The following is a 21,929-nucleotide window of genomic DNA, read 5'->3' on the forward strand; positions in this document are numbered from 1 at the left end:
GCTGCTTACAATAGTCTGTGCATTAGCAGACTATATGTAATGGTGACCTTCAGCATAATTTTTTAAATAAAAAGCATAATGATTGTGATTTAGTTGACACAACTACCTTCCCCCCTCACATAACTGCAAAAGTCAAATTTGAGAAGCTGAAATTTCAAGCTCCAGCTGCAATGGGACCCTTCACTACATGCTCTCACATCTATTAACAGGATCCTCCTTTACACAACACATGTACACTAGTAAGGCAAAGTGTACTATATCCATCTTAAGTGTAAAATACTGTTTAAGATGCATTTTAATATTTGTATTTCAGTAGCAGCTCATTTTGCTGGACACTACAATAAAACAGTCACTGTCTTGACTTTACAGTCCACTACCTATGGTGTATAAATGTCTATTGTATAATTTGCATACTATTGTAATACAAAGATGCAGAGAAGCACACTTGGAAGAATCTTAACTCTGAATTTTTGTTTTTTTGGGCAGCCACATCTCAGCTGTCACAGCATCTAGAAGTCATGCCAATAAGCACATTAGTGTTACTCATTGCTTTAATTTGTGGGCTTGCTATAACAGACGCTACGAACCAAGAAAGTTTATTTTTTTTTAAATAAAGAGAAATACACTGTCTTCTGCATGAGCAACATAATCAAAACCAAAACACATTTTTATTACAACTTTCAATTCTCAAAATAACCAAATGATTATCTAAATTTTTGAGTGAATTGAGGGAGAAGGGGAGGCGCAGTGGTGTTCATAAGTATGATCTTGGCCTAAAGGTTTGTCTTCATTAAAAAAACATCTGGGCCAGTAACTACAATGATGTAATCACCACTTCAAGTTTTCTGAATAGAGACAAACCTTTAGTGTCACCCAAAGATGACTGGTGTCTTGTTTCTTCTTCACAATGATCACATCAAATATTTCCAGATATTTCACTGCCAAAAACTCAGTTTCAAAGGCTTTCTGATCTCCTGCCTGGTGAAAATTCATCACTAATACTGGAAACTGGGAGACTTTTCAAGTGGAGGGGTGGCCTCTATGGAAGGAGTTATGGGAGTTTGGAATCATCCAAGGAAGCTTCATGGGCATATAGGCTGGTCTGCCAGGTAGGAGGTATTAAGGCAGTTCAGTGATTTTGTGTATTGGAGGGATAGTCACCGTACAACTGAAGCTAATTTCCAGATGAAACAATACCTATCCAGGCACTTATCCCTAACTTATCACCGTGGTATCTGAGCTCCTTATAATTATAAGGGTAAGCACATTAAAGATTTCTTAAGTGCCTGATGGAATGAGCTAACTCATCAGCATTTTGCTTCCTACCAGGGATGCAATCTATTTTGTAACATCACCATTAATTGCTGTGGAATTAGCCCATAACGGCAACTTCAGTTGGAGTAAACTGTGGAGCAGCTCAGAGGAACTTAAAGGGAAAAAAAGAGCTTGTTTATTTCTACAGACAACTGCCTCAAAATGTAAGATTAAAAAAAGTAATTTACAGAAGACAGACAACTTTTCAGGAAACTGGTAAGACATCTCTTTTCCCAGAGGTCTGGCATCCAATTTTCTAATAAAATGTGATAAAGTGTCCCAGTTTCCACATTTACTCTCATTCTTACAGGTACTCCAAAATACTAATAGTCGACAGTCACTTCAGCCCTGCTAGGTGTCTGAAATCGTGCCTGCAGACATGTACAACAGACTAATGGTTTTGGGATTCCTTTGAAAAAAGAGAGGTTATACTATATTGTTATGAACCTCAAGATTTGAGGAGCTGATGATAGTTTGTAACACCAGTATTCGCCAGCACAGCAACACAGAAAAGGCAAGACCCCTGTCACCCTGGTATATTGTCAATGCCCAACAGAACATGAACAGCTGGACAAGACTCCTACCATATTGTCACAGTAAGTATAAGACAAAAGGAAGATTTTCTACCAACAAGTATTTTAGTCTATTTACTTCCCCAATTCAACTATTCAATACATCCCTCCACTCATGAAGAATATACTGAAGTACCCCTTTGAGACACTCCCACCACCCTGTCTTTCAGCACTAGAATGCCTTCCAGCCACGTGTTATTTTATATGGCTATATGCGGAGACAACTGTCTTCCAACATCTAACAGAGGGATGGAGGTGGGGAAGAGACCACGGTGATAGGGAAATTAAAGAACTAAACCATTCAAACAACATGTTTAATGCTATATTAACCACGAGAAGAACGTTTAACATGCAGTTACTGACCACCAGCCTCTCTTTCCTGCATTTCTCCTCCTGTTAGCTAACAAAAGAAAAGTCCAAAGACTGCATTTAGTCAAGAGAGCAAGAAGTTGCCAGTTCCCTTCAAAATAAGTAGTTCTATAGATAAAGCCAGGATTTCCTTCTAATTGAAAGAAAATTCTCCTCCAATCAACGAGTCTGTCATCGTTCTAAGGGAACTGTTACATTTGGTCAAGGGAAGGGGAATGTATTTTAGGGTTTTGCATACAGGGACAGACAAAGCAACTGCAATCTGGTAAAGTCCCAGACTATAATGGGGATAAGGAAGAGCAGGATGTGCAGTTCTCCTGGTAAGGTTAGGGGGGCAGGTGGGCTTTCAGTTGCTGGAGGATTTGGAAAGTCTGGAGACACTCTCCAGCAAGCGAGTGATTCCTCTTCCTCGCATGATGCTTGTGCTACATGACGATGTCACTCCAGAGGGATGTTCACCTATAAAATTAACCAGTACATTTTGCAAGTCAATCAGCATTTAAAACATTCATAATTCAAGAGATCAGCTGTCCTATCTCCCCTTGCTCCAGCTGAAAACTAGTGGGACTGCACCTTTTGACTGACCTAACCAAGAGGCAGAGTCTTGGACTTTGAAATGCTGTCCTCAAAGTACACCAAGTCCATCAATGACATCCTTCTGGCAAAGGCTCATGACTTGTAGTTTGTAGTCTTAGTGCAGGGGTTGGATTAGGCAGGTCAGAGAACTGGTATTTTTCCCTGTTTGCCATCTTGTGCTCCAGAATCTAAATTTTCATTTAAAATCCCTCCCCGCCCCAGCCTGGTCTACATGGAAGGATTGAACCAATTCTAGTCGCTGTTTTGACTGCCCTTACTCAAACCCTAATGGGTATTAGTCTACTCTAGTTTCAATCAGTGGTAAATTGCAACACAGCATGTTCCAGTTTACCCTATCTACACTAGGGGTTTGCAGCTACATCACTGGCTGGAAACAGGGCAAATGAGGTACACAAAGCCTAATTCTCTAGCCCTTATGGACGTAAAGGAAACCAGTCTTAAAAGTGTGAACAGAGTCTCTGACCAACTAAAGAATGTTTTAGCTCCAAAAAGGCAGATTTTCAAGGAGTCAAGTTTATAATGGAAGTCACACTGCAACGAGTATTCATTGAGTTTGTATGTACTGTACTTTTTATACAAGACAACGTGTTGGGAAGACAACCCTACCCCAAATACCCACCAGGAAGTCCTCTCTCAACCCTGGTGTATGCTGAGAGAAAGGAGGGCTGCAGGAAGCTGGAGGTAACAGCACACAAGGAGTGCTGAACACAGTGAATTGGAGGAGTCCTTTTTGGCTCTGGGAATTCTTTCCAGTAAAACTAGCACTGGCCCATCTGGTTAAGGTCAGACATTAAGAGTTCAACCATATCTACAACAGTACCACCCACGGGAGGTATTGTGATGATCATCTGGCCATTTACTGTATCCAAAGATGGGGGGGCAAAGAAGGACAGTGCCACAGTCATCTGATAAAGACTTAATTCTCATTCTTTCCTTTCCCAAATCTGAAAGTCTCAAACTCACCAGCAGAAGAGGCAGCACCTTGTTTCTCAACTGGAGAACTGAAGTATCCATTACAACCAGGATTCTGAGTCCTCAGCTTCTGTAGCAGAAAAAATTCAAGCCCCCTTCTCAGAACAGACAAGTGTTCTCTTTCACATAGCATCCACCACACCTACTCAAGATACCCAAGAGTGCTGGGTAAAGATTTAGGCAAGACAGAATATCTGGCTGCTTTATCTGCATAGGATTTAAACAAGTTAATTCTCCCTGCCTCTTATTCTAAAAGAAGCATTTTTGCAGGTATATTTTGGAGGACCTGATGGTCAGATCAGAGCTTATGTAGCAAATGGTTGGGACAAACTTCAGAAAGATGTCTAGTCAGCTAGTGGAGAACTTTCCTGGTTGGCTTTCCCAATACCCGTTGTGCATTATGAACAAGAATGTCACCTGCTGTACAAGTGAATATAGCCAATCTGACACTGGAAGGTCAACTCCATTGCCCCAGAAAGAAACGAGGCCACCTTCAGGAAAAGAGTAGTCATAGCAGCCTGAAATAATTCAGCACAAATTCAAAGAAGATGACCTGGAAACGTCCAGCATCCAGTACCACCACCTTGGGGTTTATATTGTTGCTGGAATCATAGTCTTGCAGAGGTAGGTGAGCTGTTGTGAGCGAGACTCCATACACGCTTGCCAGAGTGTTACTGATGCAATAACTACATTGAGCAAAGGAAAAAAAAAGTTCTGATAAGAATTCTGTACTGTATTTCTTATATACAAAGGCAACATAGCCCCAAGCCTCTTTTACAATGAAAGACATACAGAAGGAATAGCTGCTATCACCAATACAGTACTTTGAGATTGGGGGGGAGGAAGGGAAGGTGAGATAGGAGGACTACACCCTAATAACATCCTTTCATCCAGAAAAAGGCCAACCTTCTTTACAAATTATCCATGTAGCTACAAGAATCACTTGCCCCATCACCCAGGGTGAAACATGACAATTGTTTAATGGCACACAGCATTATTAAATCGGTTTGAACAGGAAGACTGCTACTATATCCAACTGTTGGGGAGATAATGCAATTATTTAAATGGATATTTGCCTAAATTACCCCTACTTTTACTTCCAAAAAGCAGAGTGCACAGGGTCATACGTGAATTTCTAGGATAGAAATTGGTAGAAAGTCTTCACTATATTTCATTTCAACACAGGAACTCTAAGCTGCTATTAATAAAGCACAGTGAACTCTCATGCAGATGGCACAATCCTCAATATAATTCTAATACATTAGAGCAATCAGAGTCACCAGACATCCACCAAAGCACAGGTACTCATGGGCAGAGATTGGGGGGTGGGGGGAAGCACTGCCCCCCCCAAACAGGATATATTGCAGAGGTAATGCATGGGGGGGGCCCAGATTTCTCCCTTCTATTTGGCCCTGCTTCCTCCCCGCGGAGAAATGTTCGGGGAGGGGGAGGGCTGGGCGGGGAAGGGCGCAAGTGGTGACACCAGGCCCTGTGTGTGTCCAGGTCAGTTTCCCTATGTGAGCTGTGTAAGGGAAGGGCAGGAGAGCAGCTCCCGATTGGCGGGTAGTAATTGATCTATCGGGGATCGATTTATCATGTCTTGTCTAAACGTGATAAATCAATCCCCGAATTGACGCCCTGTACTCCACCTCGGCAGGAGGAGTAAGCGGAGTCGACAGGGGAGCCGCGGCGGTTGACTTGCCGCCGTGAGGATGGCCAGGGAAGTTGAACTAAGATACTTTGACTTCAGCTACATGAATAGCATAGCTGAAGTTGCATATCTCAGATCGATCCCTCCCCACCCCCCCAGTGTAAACCAGCCCTAAGAATTGTCTGCAACATAGACACATCTCCTTCATGGTACTCACGCAGTTTTCTTGCAGGATGCTAAAGCGCAGAACAGGATGTCATTCTCTTCATGCCACTTGCACCTAAGTGCAGATTGAAATTCTTCTGAGTTCATAATGAAAACAAAACTACACTCTTAATTGAGATGGATATAATTAATCTAGCTGGATTAGAAACCCCTTGGCTGATGCTAACCTCCTGTTCTCCTAGTCACTTTCAATGTAATTACACCCAGATCTAGAAAACTCCTGGCACAGTCTTGGTGCCAAAAAGTAACATAGCTTGGGCCCCTAAGTTTACATTTAGTTAAGAGGTTGTAATTTTATAAAACCTAATAGAAATTCTCTTTTTCTTAAAAAAAGAAAAGAAAAGTGAATTTAAGGAAAACCATCCACTTGAAGTCTTTTTAAATTCAAAGACTTAAAAGTAGTTTTTGGTACTATACCTGCCCCAAATTCGCCCTGGGAGTTTGTGATTTTGTAGTCACAAGGTTCCCCTTTTTTTAATTCTTATTATTAAAAGGACAGTTTTCTTTTCCCTGTTGGTGTGTGAATGACCCATACAAACAGAGCGAAATGACTATACAAAGGAAATGGTGACACTGACTATACAGAGTGCTGTCAAAAACTCAAAACTAGACAGATATTTCTCTCCTATAATCTTAGAGTTACAAAAAGTTTACAGTCTTAGTTGTTACTTATAACAATAGCAGGTAAAATGTCAGAAGTAAATGGACAGTGTCACTTTAAACTTCTCCTGCAGCACTTGCAGCCCAGATGTTGCAGCACTGTGCTAGTGCATGAGAACCTGAAAGTGAAACCAAGAAGTCTATCTTTGCTGTCCATGATACACATTCAAAAAGTGAACGTAAGGCGAGAAATATATTCAGACTGAATCTTATTCAAATATAAGGTGTTTTGCTCTCAGACATATCCATGAAAACCCAGTTAAGTCAATGGATTTTCATGGATGAAACAAAAGAACTTGCTCTGATTTCTAATCTAAGCACCTCTATTAAAATAAATAAATAAATCTATTTTGGCAGACAGAAATGGATATATAGTCCAGCAGGATAATTCTGACAACTTACCTGTATTTTAATTTATGGGGTACAAATAAGAACATCTGACTACTATAATTCAGTGGATTATTAATGAAGCAAACATTCTTCCAAACCTTTTCTTAATGCAATTTTAATGGGTTTATGAAATTCAAAGCAGCAAAGACGTTCATATTTTGAGATACCTCCCGAACACAAGCACATGGAAGTATTATCTCACCCCATCCCTTTCCACTCTCAAGTCAAACCCACAAGCCTCTGCTTCACAGCCTTCAAACCTATGCTTATGCTTAAAAAAAACAGAGACATACTGTCCAAGAGCGCATTTCCTCCAGCCACATCTGAGCCATGATCCAAGGAGGACCAGCCTTAATGATGAGACTAGAGTCTTCAGCTAACCTAACACTGAAGTAAGAAAGGTGTATGTGTGCAGCCTGTTTAAAGCACCTGGCTAACAGATAGTTACCACTATAACATCTTCCTGTTCAGGAAATAGGGAAGAGCCAATGACAGCATACCTAGTGTTACTGGAGTAATCCCACATGAAGACATCCAGCAGGTTGCGCACCCAGGTCTTGGAAGGCTCCTTTTGAAGTTTCCGCTGGTACAGTTCCACCACCAGGTTTTCCACACTGAGAAGCTCCAGCTGGTTCTCAATGCCTGTTATTCAGAGAAGACCGAGTCAAGAAGAGGAGAAGAAAGGGCAGAAACTTTCACAAATATAGGTGGGACAGAGGAGATGCTGCTGAGATACTAAGACTCCTTACAATCTTAAAAAATTAACTTCTCACCTGCTTCCTTAGCCATCCATTTCAGACACCAGTTGACTCTGTACCAGTCATCAGACTACAGAGAAAAAGGTTTCACTATCACATGCTTCAGAACACAACTACAGCTATGGAGTGGAGTTTAGTTTTCTCCGCCTCCCCTCCCCCACCACTCCTAAACCATCTTCTCCAGCTACTTTAATTCTTGCACAAAGCCATTTTCACTCTTCCTGAAAGTTCTCCGTGTGTCCTAAAGAGGGCTCTGGCTCAGGGTGCAGGCTCTCGGGTGGGGCTGGGGATGAGAGGGTTGGGGTGCAGGAGGGGGCTCTGGTCTGGGGCCAAGGGGTTTGGAGTCCAGAAGGAGGCTCAGGGCTGGGACGGGGGGTTGGGGTGTGGGAGGAGGTTCGGGGTGCAGGCTCCAGGAGGGAGTTTGGGTGCAGGAGGGGGCTTAGGGCTGTGGATAGGGTGTGGGAGGGGGTGCGGACTCTTGGAGGCAATTAGGGTGCAGGAGGGAGTTCCGATCTGGGGCAAGGGGTTCAGGGTGTGAGCTCCAGCCGGGCAGCGCTTACCTCAGGTGGCTCCTGGTCGGTGGCGCAGCGGGTCTAAGGCAGGCTCCCTGCCTGCCGTGGCTTCACGCTGCTCCCAGAAGTGGCTGGCATTTTGTCCAGCCCCTAGGTGGAGGCATGGCCAGGAGGCTTTGTGCTGTGCATGAGGCCCGCCCCAGTAAGCACCGCCCCCGCAGCTCCCATTGGCCGCAGTTCCCAGCCAAGGGGAGCTGTGGAACCATCACTGCGGGGGCAGCATGCGGAGCTTCCCTGATCACCCCTGCGCCTAGGGGCCGCAAGCACATGCCAGCCGCTTCTGGGAGCTGCGTGGAGCCAACCAGACTTTTAATGGCCTAGCAACCCTAGCTTCCTCCCACGGGTGGAGAGGGTGGGGGTGGGGGCTGAGGCTCGGGGCTTGCTGCAGGCCGGATGAAATTAAGCAGCTGGCCGAAGGTTCCCCACCCTTGCTATAAAGGCTTCTTTGGGCAACTACAATAGGACTGTGTATTTTGAAGAGCTGCTCTAACTTGGAGGGGGCTGGATTGTACCTTGCAGTACACAGGTGGCCACCTGCCGCGGTTTGGCCGAACAAACGAGTAAAGTTCACGTAACACAACAGGGTGACCAGCATTCGAGAGCTCAAAACCAGATATGGGGATCTTGTGAGTGGCATCGCCTAATGGAGGTTAATGAGGAAAGAGAAAAATGGGATATGAGCAGTCCATTTTTTTTTTAAAAGAAACACGCACTCCTTTCTCTACTCCTAGGCCCACCTACCATCCACAAGTAAAATCTGCAAGATTCATGCACACACCAGAACCTCACCTTTAACATGTACCTACTTATTTTCCCCAAAGATCTGGGATGATCTCAGGTGAGAGCCCTACATTGCTTTAAAGAGAGAGTTACCCAAACATTTTGATAAAGGGAAGCAGCAGCTGTGTCAGTTAGCAGTGTGTGTAGGGACAGGAAGTCCACTAACTGGAATCTATAAACACTCTTCAAATGGCGATACAGGGAAAAGGTAAAAACAAAGCAGTGCAAGTCAAAATAGCAGAGAGGGCCAACCGACAGGGTTGTAGGAATACTTTAACTTGCTTAATGTCAATGCTGCATGGAGAAGTATTAGGTTTGTATTTCTAGAGATTCCTCTTTAATAATGATACTTTATATTAGCATCTTCCAGTTTGGGAAAAAACAAGATTCCAGTGTATTTTTTTACCCATTTATTTATTTTTTTACAAGCTACGCGCGCACACACGGGGGAGATGCTTTACCCACCACTGAAAGGCAGCCACCTCAGAGATGGAAATGACAGCTACGAAACATCACACACTGAAGTTACACAGACGTTTAGGACAGAAATACTGAAGCTAATTGGAATTCCATGTGGGAAGGCAGATCATAGCCAACAGGACATGATTACCCACAATGGACATTTGGGCAAGACACCATCATTAGTGAAAAGTGTCAGAGGTTCTTTAATGACTAGTTATTCAGAAAGAAGAGCTCTTGGTCTACAGAAGACACAGCATTATGAAATCCCTCAGGAAGTTTGCTCTAGTGCCCATCTCTCTCTTGGACGCGAGATGCACAGTTCTTAGAGAAGCATCACTTCTCACAAGCAAGGAAAATGTTTGAAGGACTGGTGTACATAAGCCAGTGAAACTGCCAAACCCTGCATCCCATCCCTTTCCTTCTCTGATACTCACTTGCTGCTTGACAATGAAACCGAAATCCACGTGGCACCTCTCCTGCAGGAGGGCAGAGAGAATACACATTTTATCAAGCAAGAAACAGATACATGAACACTAAATAATGAACAATATCTCGTCATGCTAGAAGAACGGCCATACCGGGTCAGACTAAAGGTCCATCTAGCCCAATATCCTGTCTCCCAGCAGTGGCCAGTGCCCACAGGGAATGGACAGAACAGGGAATCATCAAGAGATTCATCCCCTGCCACCCATTCCCAGCTTCAGGCAGAGGCTAGGGACACCATCCCTGCCCATCCTGGCTAATAGCCATTGATGGACCTATCCTCCATGAATGTATCTAGTTCTTTTTTGAAACCTGTTATAGTCTTGGCCTTCACAACATCCTCTGGCAAAGAGTTCCACAGGTTCACTGTGTGTTGTGTGAAAAAAATACTTCCTTTTGTTTTAAACCTGCTGCCTATTAATTTCATTTGGTGACCCCTAGTTTTTATGTCATGAGAAGGAGTAAATAACACTTCCTTATTTACTTTCTCCACACCAGTATGATTTTATAGACCTCTATTATATCTCCCCTTAGTTATCTCTTTTCCAAGCTGAAAGGTCCCAGTCTTATTAATCTCTTCTCATATGGAAGCCTTTCCATACTCCTAATCATTTTTGTTGCCCTTTTCTGAACCTTTTCCAATTCCAATATATCTTTTTTGAGATGGAGTGACCACATCTGCACACAGTATTCAAGATGTGGGTGTACCATGGATTTATATAGAGGCAATATGATATTTTCTGTCTTATTATCTATCCCTCTCTTAATGATTCCCAACTTTCTATTCACTTTTTTGACTGCTGCTGCACATTGAGTGGATGTTTTCAGAGAACTATCCAAAATGACTCCAAGATCTCTTTCTTGAGAGGTAACAGCTAATTTAGACCTCATCACTGTATATGTATAGTTAGGATTATGTTTTCCAATTATCAACACTGAATTTCATCTGCCATTTTTTTTTTGCCCAGTCACCCAGTTTTGTTGAGATCCTTTTGTAGCTCTTTGCAGTCTTCCTGGGACTTAACTGTCTTGAGTAATTTTGTATCATCTGCAAATTTTGCCACCTCACTGTTTACCCCTCTTTCCAGATATTCATAAATTATGTTGAATAGGACTGGTCCAAGAACAGACCCCTGGGGGACACCACTATTTACCTCTCTCCATCCTGAAAACTGACCATTTATTCCTACCCTTTGTTTCCTATCTTTTAACCAGTTACCAATCCATGAGAGGACCTTCCCTCTTATCCCCTAACAGTTTAGTTAACAGCTTTATCTACCATCGTGTGTCCTTCCATAACTGCCATGAATGTTCACTTATTTAAAACTTATTTTCTTAGCTGTATTCATTTGCACAAACTCTGCACAATACACACATTTTACAACCTGTTGCATACCTCTGTTTTGACCACTATCTAGGCAAATGCATTTTACTATTAAATCCAACGCACACAAGCGTGCAGCATCCCACCTACACAGTAGTAGTTTTTCTTCCAGCTGATGGCTAGACAGCTTCGTAAAAGATTTTATTTCAACTACTTTCTCACAAGATTTCTTTTACCTTCCAAGTTCTCACTCAGTTGGATGCCAAAGGCCACCTTTCTGCAGACTTTAGTAGAAGGCAGCATTAACCACAGGCATTTATGCTGCTGCTATCTACCTAAAATTCTCAACAGGAGCGTGTCTTATGCTAGAAACTTGAACTGGGTTGGGAGAAGTGAGATTAGAAAGTCTTCATCCTTCCACACAACTGAAATGATGAGTTTCCTCCCCTCCGTCCGTCCCTTAAGGCTCACCGGGATCTACAAAGCGGTGGAAATCTGCTGTTATGCCATCCTGTAATGAATATTTGACACAGCCAATCTCACAAGGGAGGAAGCGCTGCTCACAGGGAGAGGGCAGCTCTCCATGACTGTAAATGTTCAGGAAGCAGAAGATGTTCCCAAGCACAGCTGGAAGGATAAATTTGCAGGGGTCACTAGAGGAGAGAGCAAGCAAGTTTTTTTCCATCCAGTGAACATTATTATTTATATTGCAGCAGTACTTATAGGCCCCGGTCAAAGATCAAGGCCCCACTATGTTAGGCCACACAACTGAGTAAAGACACAGGATAACAATTGGATGAAACAAATAAGGAGTGGCATGTGGGAGGACAAGGTAACCGTTAAAAGGACACTTGCATAAATCAGGAGATTCTGCAGTCACAGTTCCCCTCCAGCTTAATTCAGATGATACTGTTTTGTAAATATCACAGCACAGGTTAATAAAAATGTCAGGGGTCCATCAACTACCACCACTCATGCCTCCCTCCAATAAAGCTCTCCAACATTTTGTCTCTAAGTAGGGATGGGAAATGTCACTGATACCAGGAACTCTAAACAGCACATTAAGCTTCAACCAAATCCAGTGGGAGGCAGACTGAACTAAGGATATAGTGCTTTTACACTGGAGGGCTGAAAAGAATCAAAGAGTCCTTTAAGAGAGCTCACCTCTAAAATAACAGAGCAAGAACATGTGACAGGTTATGTATGATACAAACAAGAAACAATGCTCAGACTTAGCATAGCAACAGGTCCAAACTACTAAAATACTGACTTCTGTCAGTAAACACTGTACAAATCATCTGTGTTTCAGTGACAACTAAGGGTATTCCTTCACCCCCAGCCTAGCCCATTCTCTCTTCAATAATATTTTATTTAGTGCTTGCACTGGTTGTATGTATCTTGGCTGGTGGCTTGACTGTTTATAGCATTTTGTAAGTGCTACTGTATATTATACTAGTGCTTCTCAGAGGCAGGGTGAAGTGCACTGTGGCAGTGCTCTGAGTGTTTCCTTTGCTGCTAGTCAATGCTGATCAAAGTATCCGTTTTACACGGAAATGCAGATGGGAACAGATTGGCTTTTCAGGGTTCTATTTAGTAAGACACTAGCCAGCCAATGTGCAAGTACAGCACTGACTGACACAATAGCTTTCTCCCCTGCTAGGCTCTCCTGTTACCCAGTGTCTATACTGTTGTTCTGAGCTTGCACTCGGACATCTAAAAACTCCCCATCCTGTTATACTTGACATAAGCACTGGACTAGGTCTTGTATATCCCTAATGAAATGGAAGTTACAATAGAAATGCATTCCTGCAGCAGTTCACTTCGGTTTATCTCCAATCATTTACAGACATTAAGGGCCTTATTCTGTCCTCAAATATGTACATGCAACTCCCATTAAGTTTAAAAGGAGGTACAGCCACACATCTGTGGGCAGAAACTGCCCCCAGAACATTATGAACTACATTTCTATTATGAAATCCTTTGTTACTGTAGGACAACTTACAACAGTAATTTTAACTAAGTTAGTTTTTGTCTGACATATTAAATATATTCAGATCTAAATTAAACATGAATTTCCCACTTTGCCCAGCTAAGGCCTATAAGCCAGATGTAGCAATTCTGCTCCTTATGGAAGTCATCCAACACTACAAGATCCTTAGGATTGATCTTCTTTAGGTTTACTCTACCCTGATCGTTCTTCCAAGAAAGACTGATGGCATCTGGAAGAGAAGCGTGTCTCTGTATCTGCATGGGCAGTGGTGCAGGAACCGGAGAAAGCTGACTGGGAGGCTGCAGAAGACAAAATAGAGTTAAATCTATAGTCTGCTCCTCCAAAGTCAGAGAAGGACCATAAGATAGCTCCTCCTTTGTCCTCATAAATGGATGGCAGCACCGCTCCTTCTAAACCCACCTAACCACAGTTTGCAGTATGCAGGCAGAACCTGCCGATTACGAGCAGGCATGTTCTGACACAAAGGATATTAGCGGTGCCCACACCAATTTACCAACACATGGAAAGAACTAGAGCCAAGCCTCTGAATTAAAAAAATGAACATCCACAGAAGGACACTTCATCCATGTTTAGGTTTGTCACATATGTTCCAAGCCTACAGACTTTCGTCCCTTCCCCTAGGATGTCACTAACACAGTTTCCCCCCTAACTGAAAAGCCTATAAAGAGCAGGCTAAATACAATTTCTTTCACATCTACTTTATTAGTCATTATTACACAATATTTCAGAAGTTAGAATTACAGGGTAAGTAATGTCCATTTATTGCTTCTCTGACGGTATCATCATGCAGGATTCGCAATCTTGGGTCTTGCGTCTCCAGTACAAGTCACGAAAAAATTCTCATTACTCTTAGGGTTTTTTACCTTCGGATACACCTCTAGGCTGGCCTCAGAGCTCTGGCCCCCAGAGTATGCTCTAACTTCAGGAACATCAGAGGGCCCAGAACATTTAAACTAGCTCCCTTTAAAATGTGGAAGCAAGGGCTCCCCAAACTTCAATTATATGTAAGAGACCTACACACTTCTCCCTTACACCCATAATCTTTTCTTAAAACAACAACAACAACAAAAAACAGTACAGAGGAAGTCAACCTTTTGAGAACATGTAATCAACAATGTAGAAGTGAGTGCTCACTGTGTGAACAAAGGACATGTTACATTATCATCTGAACCCCTCAAACTCTGAGGTGTACAACCATGACAACATTGCTGGAGAAGCAGAATTACAAGGTAAGCAGTTTTCCCTTCCTTAAAGATATTATTTAATACAGATTCCCAACCCCGGAGAGGAGATACGTTCAAGGGATGTCCTGAAATAGTAAGTTTAACAATGAACATGACCAGAACGTATATCAGTGAAGAACTCCTCCAAAAATTGTTCAACTTCAGTAAAAACATCCTAAAAGAGAAATTATAAGCAATGGAATTGTTTGGATTCTCCTTACTTTAGGAAAGAGTTCAGTATGACTGAAGAGAGATCCCCCCCCCCCCCACACACACACACCTCTGAGATGTGTAATTAGTAGAACAAAAAGAGTTAAGTTCACCTAAGGGTTTCAATTCCCCCCAAGTAAAGTTGCCCAGGATCGTGAAAGTCAAGCATGCAGAGAAGGGCCTCGCTGGGATGGGGTTGCATGCATGGGAAGAATGTAGGCAGGACGAAAGTGGAAGTAGGCTTCTTGGGCAGAAATATTGTCAGAAGATTCTATACCACCACTATAACTTTGTAAAACTTAATATAAGGTGGATTAGTCATTAAAACCTGAATGCATCCTAGGAGTAGAGATAGTACACTTCTTGGTGATGGTTATCACAAAACTTCTGTCCCCAAGTACTGAAAGGCTCAAAAGGAACTTTTCTTTAGCTTTCTCAGGATCATATTTGTTATGTGACACCAAAGCTTTTTAACAGGGTCTGACACTGGCAGGCCAGATGCCAGCTCTTATCCAGGCTGCAGGCATTAGATAAGAACTGACAGTCTTGTAGCTGGAGACCAGACCAGGTCACCTGTAGGTTAGTTTTGCTCAAAACAGGTATTAGTCTTATAAGAATGTATTTAGCGTTAAAACTCTATGAAATACTTGTAAGATGCTGCATGCATTAATCTCATTTGCAATGTCTGTATTCCATGCAATAAGAAACTATGTAAGTTTTGCCGAATAACTTTAAAAAAGTTTGCTCTGAACTTGCAAACTCAGTCCCGGGAATCACCCCCCACCCATTCAGAAGGGCTATCAAAATCAGATGGGTCATCAAAGCCCATCACGATACAAAGGACTGGTTAATGGCTCTCTCTGGGAAATGCTATGTGCAAGGAAGCTCCTCCTGTTGACTTGGAAGCTGAATGAAGAAATAAAACAAAGTCACAGAAAAATTTCGATCTCTCTCTTCGCTGTTTGAACTCTGACAGGGCCAGATGTCCTACACTGAGGCAGAGATCCCCAGGGGTTACCCCTGAGTCCGCCCTGAAAGACCCTTTGAATTGACAGATCACTACAACTCTGTCACTCTTAGAATTTAAGTGGTAACTCATTGGTGTGTGTTTGCTTGCTTTAATCTGCAAACAACTCTTATATTGCCTTTTCCTAGCTAACAAACCTATAGGCCATGTCTACTCTACTGAGCTTACACCGACGCAGCTGTACCGATGCAGCTGCACCGCTGTAAGATCACTCATGTAGCCACTCTAAGCTGACGGGAGAGAGCTCTCCCATCGACATAATTAAACCACCTTCAACGAGCCGTCCACACCGGCGCTTCTGTCGGTGTTACTTATGTCACTCAGAGGGGTGTTTTTTCACACCCCTGAGCGACATAAGTTATACCGATAAAAGTGCTAGAGTAGACAGAACCTTAGACAGTTTATTACAGGATTGGCTACAGCGGCTGTCTCTGGTGTAAGATCTAGGGTACCAACTGACCTAAGGGTAAATGACTGGTCTCTTGGGACTGGAAGCAACCTGAATGTGCAGTGATTCTTGATATAAGTGACCATTTATCACTAATTGTGTCTTTGTCTGGGTGGCAAGACAGGCTTGAGAGTGTGTGAGACTGTCTGTGACTCCATGATAAGACTGTTATAGTGATCCAGGAGTTCACATTTAATACTGGCTTGATGACATCTAATTCTAGAACACACCACCAGTTTGGGGTGTCTGCCCTGAGGTAGGCACTCTCAGATACAATTACAAACTAATATTATAGCCATGCGTATTTCTACACTAACAAAGGAAAAGGGACAGAAGGTAGGCTTCTCGTAAGTTCTTAGGGTGGCCCTGTGTGTCACAATTTTTGACCAACCCCTGCAACTGTGTTACTCCTCTTATTCAGCCCACTCCAAATTCCAGGTTTCTTCTTCTACTTCCCATTTACCTGTTTCATTGATGCCTGGGTGGAGTTCTTTGCTCTCCATTTACGAGCCATCTCTGCGTATTTCTCCTTTTCATCCTCAGTCAGCAACTGGGAATAAAATTGTTACATAAATTATTGTCTGACCATTTCATTCTAATAAGACAAACTTGCTCCAGAATCCAGCAAGCTCTTAGGAGAATAAGTAGTCTTCGGCTGAGAGAAGGTGAGATAAAGCAGCAATGGAGCTGGATTGAGCCAGTACTGGCTGATACACCATATTAAACACTATAAGGGCAAGTTGGCAAGTGAATTTCTTAGTAGAAAGAGATTGTTGGGGTTTTTTAATATTAAAGTGGGCACTGGGGGAGAGATTATGCACTATTAATAAAATTGCAAGACTAAGAGCCAAAATCAGGTTAATGAACATTTTAACAGACTGATCTTGTGCTATTAGCCACACCCTAGCACAGAGGTTCTCAAATTGGGGGTCAAGAGGAACAGAATGTATTCGAGGGTGGGGGCTGAGAAGCCACTCTGCCTTCAGAGTTGGGAAGCTGGAGAGTGGCAGCTGCTGGCCAGACACCCAGCTCTGAAGGCAGCACCATTGTCAGCAGCAGCAGAGAAGTAAGGGTGGCATCCACTCTGCCTTCAGAGCTGGGCGGCAGTATATGTACCAGTGTGGCAGGAGCAGGGGCCTAAAGGACTACAGACACAAAAAAGGGGGCCCCGATTAAATAAGTTTGAGAGACACTGCCCTAGCATAAATAAATATAAGAATTTTAGCAATCTAATTCACTCTTTTACTAATGATATTTGTTAACATTTTGCCTTTTCTTCCACTTGGACTATGCCACCAGACTGGTTGAAGTTTCATTTACTGGTTTTTAGGTATTGGCAAAATGTTTTGTTCCCACAGATCAAATCCAGCAAATACTGATGCACATGCTTAAAATTAAGGATCAAGATCTTAAATTTGTAAATTTATTTTTTTTTAAATAAGATTTAATTTTTAAAAATGCAAAATTACATTTCTATATTCAGACTTGTATTTGTTCCCCTTTAAAGAATTTGTCCCAAATTTTAGATTTGGTAATAAGCATTTTTAAACTTTTGTTTAAAGTGTCCTTTTTAAAAAATTCTAACTGAAATAATCTTTCATTATCCTGTACTATTTATAATTTAGAAACTTCAACATTGAAAACCTAAAAGAGAGACAAACCTCACTGATTCACCAATAACATGGAAAAAATTAAAATATAGTATAAATAGTGAAGAAAATTGGATTTTAAATCCCTTTAATAGTTAAAGATGTTTCTACTTAACAGATCAAAGAACTGTCTACTATTTACATCTTAACAGTGTCACATCTACATTGGGCAGTTCAAACCAGTTACCCACTCCCTGCAAGAGAGTCCCTTTAAAACTGAGTTAAGTCAGGAAACATGCAAACACCATAAACAGAAAAGAGAAAAAGCATTTCCTACTGCCTTTCTCTAGCTAAAGAGGAAGGCACTTCACCCCAGAGAGGATCTCTGTGCAGCATGGAAAGTGATGGGGTGGGTGTGTACGTGGGGAGGGAGGGGGAGGACTTGTAGATGGGGTGCATGCCCAGCGGTAGGTGTAGGGAAAAGGTAATAGGGGAATACACATCCGGGGCAGGGTGTGCATTGGTAAGGGGGATGCATGCCCAGAGTTGGAGGATGTGTGCGTAGGGGACATATGCACACCCAGGGTTGGGGATCCACACCTGGGGTTGGGTGTGTGTGTATGGGGGAATGCACACCCAGGGTTCGGTGTGTGTATGGGGATGATGCACAGTCACAGTTGTGGGTATGTGTGTGTATGGGGGAGATGCACACCCCAGGGCTGGGGTGTGTATGGAGGGATGCACGCCCAAGATTGGAGGAGGATGTGCAGAGGGGATGCATGCCCGGAATTGAGAGTATGTGTGTGTATGGGGGTGATGCACAGCTGGGGTTGGAGGGAAGGGATGCATGCCCAGAGTTGGGGGGTGGTAATAAGGGGATGCATGCCTGGGGTTGGAGAATGTATTAGGGTGGGATACAAACCCAGAGCTGGGGGATGCATGCCCATAGGAGGGTGTTTTGGGGGGATGCACACCCAGGATTGGGGGAGCGTAATGGGCGGATGCACACCCGGGGTTGGAGGGTGCCTGTTGGGGGCGGGGAGATGCAAGCCCAGGGTTGGAGGATGTGTGTTGGCGGGGGGAGGGGTTGCACGCCCGGGGCTGACGGGTGAGGGGAGGGTGCAATGGACATCCCGAGGTGAGAGTATGTGGGGGGTCCCGCGGTGTTGGCCAGGCCCCGCTCACCGCCCAGTCCCGCGAGCAGAGCGGGATGGCGTCGGGCACGCGGGCCACGGGCAGGCCGCGCCGCTGCAGCTCGGGCAGCTTCTCGCGCACGAAGAAGTAATAGGCGTTGCGCGCGCCCTTGCGGTTCGGCATGGCTCGGGGGGGCGGGGCCGAGCACACCGACTAGGCCTCCGAGCCCGGGCCGGAGGCCGCTGCTTTATCGCCTTTGCGGCGGCTGCCTCACCGAATCCCCTCAGCCCCGCCCCTTCCGCGAAGAAAGAACCAATCATATCACTTAGCAGCCCACGCGCGCATGGGCCCGACGGAGCCACGAGGCGGCACGTGCGCCAATCTCCTATTGAGCGGTGAGAGAGGACCCCGGCGGTGCGCGCTCCGCGGCCTTCCGAGAGAGCGAGTCAAGTGCGGCGCCAGCAGGGGACACGCCTTCTCGCCCCGGGGCACGCTGGGACTTGTAGTCTCGATGTGCGGTTCCGAACCATGGGGCCAGGGCATGCTGGGAGCGGTAGTTCTGCTTGGCTCGCCCACACCCAGCGAGGACACGTGCCAGCAGGGGCTGCTGGTGCCAGCTGCCATGGGGCGGGCACGCAGGGACATGCAGTATGGGGGGATAAGGGGCTTGGTTGGGACAGGCAGGGTCGGATTAACTTTTTATGGGCCCGGCGCCTAACATAGTTGTGGGCCCTCATTGGGGAAATAGGGCATGTGATGGGGGGCAGTCCGCAGAGCAAGGGGCCAGCTGGGGGCAATGAGAAGCAGCACAGCAGGAGTGGCCCCACTCAGCCCGCACAAGGGCACTGTTTACAAACCCCAAACTGCTAGACACACACTGGCCTGCCCAGCCTTGCGCTGCCATCATGCCCCTTCCACACTGCCCCCTGCTCAGTGCCCTGCCCTTATGCCAGTGTCCCCTGACCCAGACTTCCCCCACAGATCCCTATGCCCAGCACCCCCTGCCTAGAGACCCCTCCCACTGACATCCCACCACAACTGCACAGCACCCTGCACACCATACCCCCTGCCCAGCTCCCCCACCCACAGATCCTCTACTGTCCAGCACCCCCTTCACTGTCCCACAATCACAGCTATACAGCGCCCCATATTCCTGAGGGAATTCTGCATCAAATTCTGTGCATAATATTTTAAAATTCTGATTTTTTTTTTAATAATAAATAAATGTGGAAGCTCCACCATGGCAGTGGGGAGCACAGGCCACTGGCTACATGGAGGTGGGAGATCACCCTGCAGCCTTCCCCCTCCCCTAGGACAGGGACTTGGCAGTGAGACTGAACCTGACCCTGACACAGCACAAGGGCCAGGCCTGCCACAGAAACACCCTGGGGCCCTGCCCCTTTTGTGCCAGGCACACCAGATGTGGGCAGGGAGGCTCAGCCCAGCAGCAGGATCCAAGTGCAGAGGGACTTAGTGTGGGGGGATCCAGATGGGGGTATGAGGGTTCTGTGGGGGGCAGTCTGGGTGCAGGCAGCTCAGTGGGGGATCTGGATGCATAGGGAGGTGCCAGGTGCAGGGGCAATGGGAATCTGCAGGGGGGACCAAGTGAAAGTGGTTGGAGCTCACCGGGGCGGGGGGGAGGGAGTCTGGGTGCAGGGGAGGTGGGGTTGTTGTACTTAAAGTACTGCACAGGATCTTTTCAGGGGAAATAAGGCAAACGCCACATTCATTGGTAATACATGCATCAATCAACACTGTATCATATGCATATGATCTCAAGATGCAGGCATTATATACAGACACATGGAGAGCAGGGAGTTACTTCACAAGTGGAGAACCAGTGTTGACAGGGCCAATTCAATCAGGGTGGATGTAGTCCACTCCCAATAATAGATGAGGAGGTGTCAATTCCAGGAGAGGAAAAGCTGCTTCTGTAGTGAGCCAGCCACTCCCAGTCCCTATTCAAGCCCAGATTAATGGTGTTGAATTTGCAAATGAATTTTAGTTCTGCTGTTTCTCTTTGAAGTCTGTTTCTGAAGTTTTTTTGTTCAATGATAGTGACTTTTAAATCTGTAATAGAATGACCAGGGAGATTGAAGTGTTCACTTACTGGCTTATGTATGTTACCATTCCTGATGTCCGATTTGTGTCCATTTATTCTTTTGCGGAGGGACTGTCCCGTTTGGCCAATGTACATGGCAGAGGGGCATTGCTGGCACATGATGGCATATATGACATTAGAGGATGTGCAGGTGAATGAGCCCCTGATGGTGTGGCAACGAGGTTTGCTACAGGGATAGGTACACACCACAGAAACACCAACCCAGGAACCTATCCCTGTAGCAAACCTCGTTGCCTACTCTGTCCCCATATCTACTCTGGCAACAGCATCAGAGGACCCAACCACATCAGCCACACCATCAGGGGCTCATTCACCTGCACATCCTCTAATGTCATATATGCCATCATGTGCCAGCAATGCCCCTCTGCCATGTACATTGGCCAAACGGGACAGTCCCTCCGCAAAAGGGGAAGGGTGGAGCCGGGCTTCTGCCGATCTGGATCAATGCTCCGATGTTGACAGAACCCAGGGTCCTCTGCAAGACACCTCACATTTATAGCAGCTTCCCTCTCATGCAAATCTATCCCAGATTCAAAATCTGTGTCCGTTGGTCCTTTGTGCTGCTTCCTTCTGGGTGTTGTCCCAATACTGTTCAAAGAGGTGTCAAGTATCAGGGGGTAGCCGTGTTAGTCTGTATCTACAAAAACAACAAGGAGTCTGGTGGCACCTTAAAGACTAACAGATTTATTTGGGCATAAGCTTTCATGAGTAAAAACCTCACAAGAAGGAGCTTGATTCTAACACCCCCCCCGCCCCCCCAAGGCTCAATATGTCTGCTCTTCTTTAGTGAGCCCACTTGACAAGTTTGATTGTCCTTGGGTTTGGCTTCCATCCCCTCTCCAACTAGCTGTCTGGAGGTGCTTGCCTTCCACGCCTTGGTCATTCACACCTCATTCATTCAACATGCCAATTGATTAAGGGAGTGCGGGGAGGGGGAATCTTATTCTACTCCTAGCAAAAAGACATTTTTCTTCTACTTTAACTATCCTTAGGGGCTATAACATTATACCAAGGCTTAACACAAGGTTTTCTAAGT

The 21,929-nt window shown here is 44.8% G+C and overlaps 1 protein-coding gene across 5 annotated transcripts; it reads right to left on the bottom strand.

Annotated features, from left to right (window-relative positions):
* Positions 1 to 533: 533 nt before the first annotated feature.
* Positions 534 to 19,221, bottom strand: MAEL (maelstrom spermatogenic transposon silencer). Of its 5 annotated transcripts, none has more exons than XM_054046485.1 (12): positions 19,109 to 19,221; positions 16,512 to 16,598; positions 13,316 to 13,418; positions 11,601 to 11,756; positions 9,757 to 9,798; positions 8,593 to 8,720; positions 7,524 to 7,578; positions 7,251 to 7,392; positions 5,693 to 5,755; positions 4,378 to 4,510; positions 3,816 to 3,894; positions 534 to 2,714 (listed from the first exon to the last, which is right to left on the bottom strand). In XM_054046485.1, exons 2-12 carry the CDS (start codon positions 16,560 to 16,562, stop codon positions 2,602 to 2,604), a joined length of 1,065 nt encoding a protein of 354 aa, XP_053902460.1. In that variant the 5' UTR covers positions 16,563 to 16,598; positions 19,109 to 19,221; the 3' UTR covers positions 534 to 2,601. The 5 variants fall into 5 exon arrangements, with proteins under 5 accessions (XP_053902460.1, XP_053902451.1, XP_053902443.1 ...); XM_054046476.1 differs by having other exon boundaries at positions 19,097 to 19,221; XM_054046468.1 differs by having other exon boundaries at positions 19,046 to 19,221.
* Positions 19,222 to 21,929: the final 2,708 nt, after the last annotated feature.

This window comes from Malaclemys terrapin, chromosome 1, assembly GCF_027887155.1.
Source record: "Malaclemys terrapin pileata isolate rMalTer1 chromosome 1, rMalTer1.hap1, whole genome shotgun sequence".
NCBI lineage: Eukaryota > Metazoa > Chordata > Testudines > Emydidae > Malaclemys > Malaclemys terrapin.

What these genes read in the sequence shown, in the direction of transcription:
- MAEL (XM_054046457.1), bottom strand. Translation starts at nt 18,954, where the DNA reads ATGCCGAACCGCAAGGGCGCGCGCAACGCCTATTACTTCTTCGTGCGC. An exon ending in GGCCACCTGTGTACTGCAAG is followed by an intron (nt 7,579 to 8,592) that starts GTACAATCCAGC and finishes TTTTCTCTGTAG; the next exon opens with TCTGATGACTGGTACAGAGT. An exon ending in GATTACTCCAGTAACACTAG is followed by an intron (nt 5,756 to 7,250) that starts GTATGCTGTCAT and finishes ATCTGCACTTAG; the next exon opens with GTGCAAGTGGCATGAAGAGA.